We start from the raw sequence: 9377 nt of genomic DNA on the forward strand, positions 1-9377 counted from the left end.
CCCCCCCCCCCCCCCCCCCCCCCCCAAACTACACCAACAACAAAAAAGTAAACATTAAAATTCAGTATTTAGTATTATTCTGACAAAAAAGAATATAATATCTGTAAAAAGTCTTCCAGCTGGGCCTATATTAGAATCTTTCTTGCTTGTTATTCTTGCATAGAGTTTATTGTCACCAGTGCATTGTACTTTCATGCAGTAGTAGCTTTTCCCAGGATGTCATTTTGTTTATCTGCCTTCCACATTACCTATTTACAGAATAAACTGAGGCTTGACCTCTTTGAGGGGCAGTTTCACCATTCAGACATGGATGCAAAAAAACTATGTTAACAAACTAAATCTTTCTTTTCATTTATTATCTGTAACTAAAGATAGAAGCCTACTCTCTTTTTCTTTATCTAAGGATTGAGTACCTGTCATGTGATTATATTAATGAATTTTCTATGGAGTTGCCTTTCAGGAAGCCGGCCTCGAGCTGTTGGAAAACGAACCCCACGCTTTCCTGTTTCTTTTTCTTACGAAAATCCCAAGGGTGAGAAATATTTTTCTCCAAGTAGGCAAAGTTTGAAACTGCAGGCAGATGACACTGATGATGATGTGAAGATAGCATTAGTTTTAACAGAAGCTTCACAAAGAGGTGGGTCTCCTCAGGTCTCTAAGACACCAAACCGTAGGACGGATGGTGCTATGACCTCACCTATTGGGACTGCTGAAAGAAAGGTATGACTTTACTTTCATTTCACATTGTGACTTATCTGCATAGACTTTATGTCCTCAGCAGATCAACTATTTGATTTTTTTCCCCAACTAGCGTGTTAAAATGGAAATGGGCAATGTCAAGCTTCTTAGTAATGAAGTGGATGGAGAAGAGGGAAGCATGGAAGCGGACACTGGTGAGCTGATGCGGTATAAGAATGAGTTGGGGGAAAGTGGAACCGTTGGTCGAACAACACAAAAGCGAAAAAGACCTTACGGTAGAAAGTTGGAAGTCGATGATAATGGTGACAATCATTTTGATGATATCAAAGAGGCATGTAGTGGTACAGAAGAAGGTCAAAAATTGGGTGCGGCGAGGGGAAAACTTGAAATGGAGGCCACAAATGAAAAGAATTCAAGAAAGAGGAGCAAAAAGGTTCTTTTCGGGAGAGGTATTACAAAGTTTTGTAGATTACTGTTCTTTAGAACTTCCCATTTTAATAATTTAACAGCATTTTAAATGTTCCTTTGGTCCTCTTTGATTGTTCTATTTTATCGTTTTGCCACTAGTTAAGAGGGGGAAGGAGGATGCATTTTTGGAAACATAAGCGAAGTTGAGTAATAAGATTTGAACATGCATCCAAGTTTGACAATAGTGCTGAGCAGTAAGTATGAGGTGTCACTACTGCACTAACCTAAACTAGGGCTAATGCTCTTCGAAGTAGAAAATGACAGTTTTTGTTTCATCACAATGACCATTAATTCTTACAATGTCGAAATACATGAGCGTATATAAGACCGTATCTGCTTTGTTTTAGTTGAAGGCTATGTAAACCTCAAATATTATCTCCTTAACGCCCCTTTCCCTTTTCTTTTCCTATCTGGTATAAAGCCCATGTTATGTTGTCCATGCTCTAGATGTCAGCCTGGGCCCCCATCCTCACATCATGAACTTGCTTTTGAGGTTGATTTAGGCTGAGGTCCATTTCTTTTCACATGACATGCCATAAAATTGAAGGCAACAAGTTACTTACAGAAGCAGCAACACAAGAATTGATCCACAATAGACATACTAAACACTCCTCCGACAATGTTTAACAAGTTCAAAGTGGTCGGGAACTTCAGAATGTGAACAGCATCAGAATAAGAGTCAAAAGCCAAAGCAGGTTTTCACTAATAACCCAATCAAAATAAGAAACAAAGGAAACATAAATAGGTTTCCCAAGTGCTTAATCATCAAACCAAGTTTCCCAAGTCTACCTTCAAAACTCGAAGTGTCTGTTACTTCTGTGCCATTGTAATGATAGTAAGCTAAACTTTATGATTGCCATTCTTGGGGATATTTTCCTTTTCTGGCTTTACTATGGCAGGCTATAGATGAGAACATTTCCTTCATAACATTAATCTTTAGGGAGGTACTTTATCGGTAAAGTCTTAGACAGCCAGGAAAAGGTAGAGAATGGATGGACTCAGAATTACAAGTTTTCAGCAACATAGGGTTAGGACATCATGGAAGTTCTGTTATATTTTGAGATACTGTTCCTTTTGTCATTAGCTTGACTTTGTTTTTCAAGTTATAAAGCAAGAGTTATTTCTGAGTTCTGTTATTTAAATGCAAAGTAGCTTGCTACTTTCGGTTAAGTAATTCGACTTTAAACCTCTTATTATGTGATAGAAACTGTTATATCTTGGTAGACCGTGAAAGTAGAGGTTATATCTGCTAATTTACTTTTTCCTTCATGTAGATGAAAGCTCCGCTTTTGATGCTCTACAAACTTTGGCTGATTTGTCTCTAATGATGCCAACAGCAGAAAATGAAGATGGTAAGGGTACAAAATTCTGTTTCTAATAGATCTTTTGCATGAAAGCTTGCTTGATGGCTATTTGAGATATGCTGGGTGTTGATAGTATCTCTCTATCCCCCTTTCGTATTCTCCCTGTCTTAGCCTAATATTTTAGCCACTTTGACCTCTATGCATTCAGGTATTTTCTCTTGTTATTTGAAACTTCTGATCTTTGAATTAACTCTGTACTTAGAGGTCCGATTTTTTCTGTGAATTATTTACTGAAAAGTTAAATTCAGTTAAAAATTGTGTTAGAACAGTGATTTCTATTTAGATTATCTTTGCACATTTGCTTTCAGACTATGCTATGCTTCTATATCTTTCCTTAAAAATCTTCACAGCTGCTTGCCTGTCCCTGTATGAGTTCACTTACAGAATTATGGCCTGTCTATTGTGTTTCAAATGACTAAGAGGGTGTTTGGATTGGCTTCAAAGTTTGTCAAATCTACTTTTAAGTCAATTTTTGACTTCTGGAAGTGTTTGGCAAATATAAATGTAACTTAAAATAAGTCAAAAATGACTTAAAATAAGTTAGGGAGTGTTTGACTAGTTCAAAATAACTTAAAATAAGTTAAAAACCAAAAGTAGGCCTCTCCCTACTTTTTATTTTTTTTGACTTAAAAGCTACTTTTTTAAGCCAATCCAGACGGGCTCTAAATTACTCCAATAGGTCTATGGAAACCAAAACAATGACTTTACTTTTGATGGAAATTCTAATTCTTTGGGCCAAACACAAACATACGCATGGGTATTTTTCTTTTTTTTGATAATTTAAGTATTTTTATTTATATACCAGCGCCTAGAAAGTGCTTTGGAAAGATTCAAAAGTTACTGAGCATATTCGGGATCTAGTAACACAGTATCCTCTATACTTTTTACTATGTTCAACCTACTCCAAAATTCAAATTCTGTAGACCTTTGAACTTCACGTTAGCTATATTACTTCTCTGCAGTGTTTCGGGAAGTGAGAAGCTGAAAAAAGCGACGAGGGCTCACTTCACAGAAGCGTGAAGCGAAGCACACACTTTTTCCAAATAAAGCAGTATTTAGTATAAAATAAAAAATATTAAAAAACTCAATAGAGGTAATATATTCTTAGATTAAAAAGTAAATAGATAGTCAATAATCCTCATAAGTCATAACATATAAAGCAAATAAATAACCAAATCACAAAGGATCAAACTCCTATTCATCATTGTGACATTATACAACTTACTACAAGCAAAAGTAGAAATGTAACTCAGTAACAGAACAACAAAAAAACTAAGGAAAAAAATATAGAGACAGAACAGAGTAGCAGCCAGCAAAACAAAAAAGAAGAAGAAAAAAACAGAGCATAGCATTACAAACAGAGCAGCAGTAACTCAGTCACAGAAGAACAAAAAAACAAAGGAAGAAAAATATAGAGACAAAACATAGCAGCAGCCAGCAAACAAAAAAAAGAAAAAAACAAAGCAGCAGTCAACCAAAGAGAAGAAGAGAAAAAAACAGAGCAGCAGTTGACCGACGAGAAGAAGAGAAGAGGAGGAGGAGAAGAGAACTAATCTATAGAGTGTAGCAGCAGTCGACCAAGGAGAGAAAATAACTGGAAAGATGTCCCAAGTATATTTACAGATTTAAAAAATAAAATAAAAACCTTAACAGAAATTTTAAAAAAACCCTAACTAGCGCTTATCTCATTTAAGCGAGCTTTTTGTTGCCTTTGCTTTAAGCGCGCTTCTCGCTTCGCCTACTGAAGCACTCATTTTTTCAGCAGCGCCTCGCTTCAGAGCATAAAAGTGCAATGCTTGCGCCTCACCTCGCTTCGTGCTTTAAGCACGCTTTTTGTCGCTTATCACAACACTGTTTCTCTGTTAAATGATTCCTATCCGGTCAGCGTTGTTATAATCTATCACTTTTTTTGCTTAATGTGATGTGAGGGTTGTCTCTCCATGGGTTAAAGCCATGCACTGTAGTGAATTGTGCTCTTCAAATAATGAAGCACAAAGTGAGTGACCCCAATGAGAAGCAGTCGGTTCTTTGAAACTCAACTTTGAGTTGGATTAATATTAATGTTACTGTGTATTTGATATTGAATTAGTTGTTTTAGTTGAAAGTCAATTATTACAGTACTAAATTCATATATGTTTGGTATTTTCTGATCTTCTGTAAATTGTGCACTTCACTTCTCGCTTTTCACTTCAAGCCCAGTTGACCTTGTCTCTTTTTTGAGCGCTTTTCACTTTCAAAAGTGTCTATCCATTTGGCCCATAATATGCTCATAGGAATAGTTCTCTGGGCATCTTAGCATTTTCGCACCTTCTGACCTTCCAACTAATGATAACTTTGTTCAACCCTCTTGGCATGACTGACCGAATACCATATATATTTAAGAACATGCACCAAATATCTCAAATCTGTCTGCAGTTTATGATATATAAGAAGGTAATTAATTTATTCCAAAAGCATCCTGTTTTTGCGGTTAAATGGATGTTTCCTTATTTAGAATAAACCAAAAGGAAGAAATTATTTAGATTGTGATATTCTACCTAATGAGCTCATCATCATTTGGCTGGAAAAAAGTGTTGCACATGCTTTGGTACTTCTGATCTGTTCTGGAATTTTTATCTTTTCAAAATTTCTGTACAAGTAACTAAATAATAGCGTGCAGGGATGTGGTTTACAATGTCCTGACATCAATTTCTATGCAGACAGTATATTGTTGTATAAGCTTACTTTTTAACATTTCTTCACGGGTTACCATGTGCTATATCCCTAGGTAGGAGAGAAAATAAATCTAAGGCATGCTTGCGCTAATTCCTAAAATAGCTGGTAATATTGGATGGATCTAGTAGCAATTTTTGCTTTTTCTTAACTTTTTTTTTTGCAAGTTTGAGGTTACTGATTTAGCATTTTGATGGTAAGTATATCACTAAGTATATGGATTTGGGATGTATTAGCCAGTATAGAAGAACCTGGATATCGTAGACCTAACTGTGGATTCATGGACAATGAAACAAGATTTTTGTTTACTATTCCTTGTCATGATAATCTGCTAGTCTGCTCCTTGGTGTATTTCTTCTGTGTTGTAGAAGATGAGTATTTTCCATTTTTCTTTGTTTGTGCTCTCTGTTTTGTCCAAATAGCTAGTGGAGGGTTTACTATCTTACTTTTTCTTACCTTGAAAGTGTATGACTTGCGTTTAATTCTTCCATCTTGCCATAGTTGTGACATTGCTATTTCTTCCTGCTTGTGATTTCAACTTCCTTTCACTTCTGGTGTTTGAGGTTGTTTTTCTCCTTAACTGTTTCCTTTTGGTTTCAGTTGAAGTGTTGGATATGCTAACTATCCTGTATCTTGATCACACTTCATGTGTTTCCATTTGATTTTTTAGTTTGTTATTCTGTCTTGACTGTGAGTATATTAGATTCTCTCTCTGTTTTTTTTTTTCAGAGTCAATGATCCACGTCAAGGATGAAATTGATGATCATGTCGATGAATCTGGCTCCTTGGAAGCCATTCCAGCACATAGACAAAGAGACAAACGTGGATCGATGGGGGTTAAATCGAGATGGAGTCAACCTTTATCAAAGTTTGAAGTTGCTTCCAGTACGGTATCAAAGCATGGTAAAGTTACATCTACTGATGTTAACGCTGGTCCTGAAACAAAGCAGGCGAGGAGGGCACAGAAAGCAATGTCGTCTAAGGTATTAGAAGACAGCATTGCATCCCTGTTCAATATTCTGATGTATAAATGATATGTAACACTTCTGAGGATAATCATGCAGGCTCGAAAAGCTGAAGGTCATGTTAACTATGATGTTACTGAATCTCAGGAAGCTGTGGTGATTTTCTTACTTTTGTCCAATTTAAGTGTTGTTTCGAGATTTAGACATGTTTGAACCACAGTGTTTAGCATTTTGCCAGATTGGATACTTTAATCAGCAACACTGTTTCTAATTTTACTTGGTATTTTTTCTCCTGTAGGCAAAAGAAGCATCAAAGAAGTCAACCAATAAGGGTAAAAGATCCTATCAGGTCTCGCCTAAATTAATCAAAGATCAGGAGCATTCATCATGTGCAGATCCAAGAACAGAACGAAGTGATTCAGCTCAATCAACTGCCCAGATCCCTGTGGAAAACCAGGTGAACTTGCCTACTAAAGTCAGAAGCAGGCGTAAGATGGACCTGAAAAAACCTCAAAGGCAAAAAGATTTGAAGATGTCTGATAAAAGTTTGGATGATACTAGTGCATCCTTCACTGCACTTCATGACAAAGTTTTCAGTCTTAAGGTTAGTTATTCACCTTTGTCCTTCTTGCAGTTCATTATCGTGATATGAACACTAGTTAACTTGCATACGTTGCATGCAGAAAAAGATTTCCAGTTGCCTTTCCAACCATCAGGTACGAAGATGGTGTACGTATGAGTGGTTCTACAGTGCAATTGACTACCCTTGGTTTGCCAAAAGGGAATTTGTGGAGTACCTGCATCATGTTGGATTAGGGCATGTTCCAAGGTTAACTCGTGTTGAATGGGGCGTCATAAGAAGGTATACCTCTCAACTTTCTTTCAATTTGGAAGTCACTCTATTGAGTCTATTCCCTGGGCACTAAACATTTGGGGTTTGTTATTTTTATGTTAATGATGGTCCATTTGATCCTTTCTTGATGTAGTTCTCTTGGAAAACCACGACGATTCTCTGAGCAATTCTTGAATGAAGAAAAGGAGAAACTTAATCAATACCGGGAATCTGTCAGATCACATTATACTGAACTTCGTGAAGGTACCAGGGAAGGGCTACCCACAGATCTTGCAAGGCCTTTGTCGGTAGGGCAACGTGTGATTGCGATCCATCCAAAAACAAGAGAGATACATGATGGAAATGTGCTGACAGTTGATCACTCTAGATGTCGTGTTCAGTTTGACCGACCAGAGCTTGGGGTTGAATTTGTCATGGTAATTCATTATTGCTTAAATGTGCTCATATGATATTCTACTATGTTAGTCTATACCTCCTCTTAGGTTCACAAAGATCGGACAAGATTAGAGATGATTACGAAGGTGCGAGTAGTACATATATGGATATAGTGAGAGAAGGCTGGTTGTATTTGATTGAAGTGTGCTTGAATAGAGAAGACAGATACATTATGTAGTATTTTCTAAGACAAGTACAGCTAGTTTGGGATTTAGGAGTAGTTTATTAATTGTTTATGTTCCTTTCCAAGCTATCCCGTAATGTGAAAGAAATAAAATTAGGAATCAGGTTATGTTATAGTGAGTCCAAATGTCTATAATCACACTGGGGTGCCATCCTCCAGATATGGTAAACCTAATCTTTCTTCTGAGGATGCTTCTGACCGAAAGTAAGAGAAAAAGAAAGGCATTACTAAATTAAATTGATTACTCAAGTCCCAACCAAACTGAATTATTGAACTCCTGCGTGTCGTCTCTTTTATTCGTTGGAAGACAAATATTATCTGTCCTTGTAACTAGCTATTCTACTTGTTCATAACATTTACTGTGTGTATGAATCAGTATTTCAGTACTGTACTTATAAAAAGAATCGGTATTTCAGTACTTTGTGTTTTGGTTCTCCAGTGGTTGGTTTCTGGACCTGATGACTAATTAGAACATTTAATGCTCTGTCAGGACATTGATTGCATGCCTCTAAATCCATTTGAAAACATGCCCACATTACTTACAAGGCATGCTGATGCTGTTGATAAGTTTTTTGAGAGCTCTAATGAGCTCAAGATGAATGCACGAGCAAATGAGTTTATGCAATTTCCGGCTGGTGACAGCCAGGAGAATGGCGACATTTCCTTTCATTTCTCCCCGCCAAATCATCCCATCAGTAATCTCCTAAAGCAGACAAAGGTCAGTGGTTCTCCTCTACTCTTCCTTAAATACCTTTTGTACCTCATATATTTCAGATTCAATGATTCTCAAGAACCCATAGAAACTTATATTGCAATATGTCCCATCCAGTTCCTAATCAAAACAATTAAGACCTCCCTAGGAATTATCTGCCTTTGTTGTAACTTGGGAAAACATAACTGAAGAATTTACTTATCAGGAAGAAAAAGCACAAGTGAAGTATTAACTCTTTTCCTCCAAGGTATAACAAATTCTCGATAAAAACTATGAACATAGATTCAATGGAGCATGGAGTAGTTGTAACTTGTATCTGTACTAATATCAGAAATATTGGCCTTGTGGTTCTTCTAGCTTTTGGAGTGTGCGGTAATCTATGTTTAGTATTTTGTGTTTTGGTTTGTCCCATTAAGTGGTGGGTGGAGGTCTAGTAGAGCTTCCACCTACCAAGCTTGAAATATTAGAACAGGCTGAAGTGACTTTGGGTAAAAGTTCAAACAAATTAAAGTTAGGACTCAGGAGAGAACTTTTTATTCAATTTCTAATCAAAATTATGTGATGTTTCCTTTCTTAATTTATGCCTTTTGTGATACTCCTTTTTCTCATGCAGTTATTCCTTTTATTCAATCTCCCCTTAAGTATTCTTTTTATGACCTATAAATCCATCTGGGTCCAACCCTTTGGACCAACACAACTTTCGAAATTCGGGAACAATGGATCCACCCCTCTAGTCTTCTCCACTTAATACCAAGTTTAGTCCCATAGGGCTCGAATCTCTTGACTTAAGTCCAAAGCCCCCTCATCCTTTGTCACTTGGACTAAGCCCTCAGCCCCACTTCCATGTTTTTATACGGAAAATGGTCAAAAATACTCCTAAACTATAGGAAAATGTTTTAAAATATGCTTCATCCACCTTTTGGTCTAAAAGTACCCTTCTACTCATATTTTTGGTCTAAAAATACCCTTCCATTCACCTTTTGGC

General features: G+C 36.8%; 1 protein-coding gene across 1 annotated transcript in view; it reads left to right on the plus strand.

The window, feature by feature from the left end:
* LOC102595287 (protein ALWAYS EARLY 3) overlaps positions 1 to 9377 on the plus strand; it is a 20984-nt gene that overhangs the window by 5504 nt on the left and 6103 nt on the right. The window contains exons 7-15 of the mRNA XM_006342694.2: positions 461 to 720; positions 812 to 1148; positions 2442 to 2519; positions 5973 to 6226; positions 6308 to 6364; positions 6507 to 6812; positions 6892 to 7070; positions 7195 to 7477; positions 8171 to 8398. Of these exons, the coding sequence (XP_006342756.1) occupies positions 461 to 720; positions 812 to 1148; positions 2442 to 2519; positions 5973 to 6226; positions 6308 to 6364; positions 6507 to 6812; positions 6892 to 7070; positions 7195 to 7477; positions 8171 to 8398 (1982 nt within the window). The remainder of the gene's footprint in view (positions 1 to 460; positions 721 to 811; positions 1149 to 2441; positions 2520 to 5972; positions 6227 to 6307; positions 6365 to 6506; positions 6813 to 6891; positions 7071 to 7194; positions 7478 to 8170; positions 8399 to 9377) is intronic.

Source organism: Solanum tuberosum, unplaced genomic scaffold, assembly GCF_000226075.1.
Source record: "Solanum tuberosum cultivar DM 1-3 516 R44 unplaced genomic scaffold, SolTub_3.0 scf00035, whole genome shotgun sequence".
NCBI lineage: Eukaryota > Viridiplantae > Streptophyta > Magnoliopsida > Solanales > Solanaceae > Solanum > Solanum tuberosum.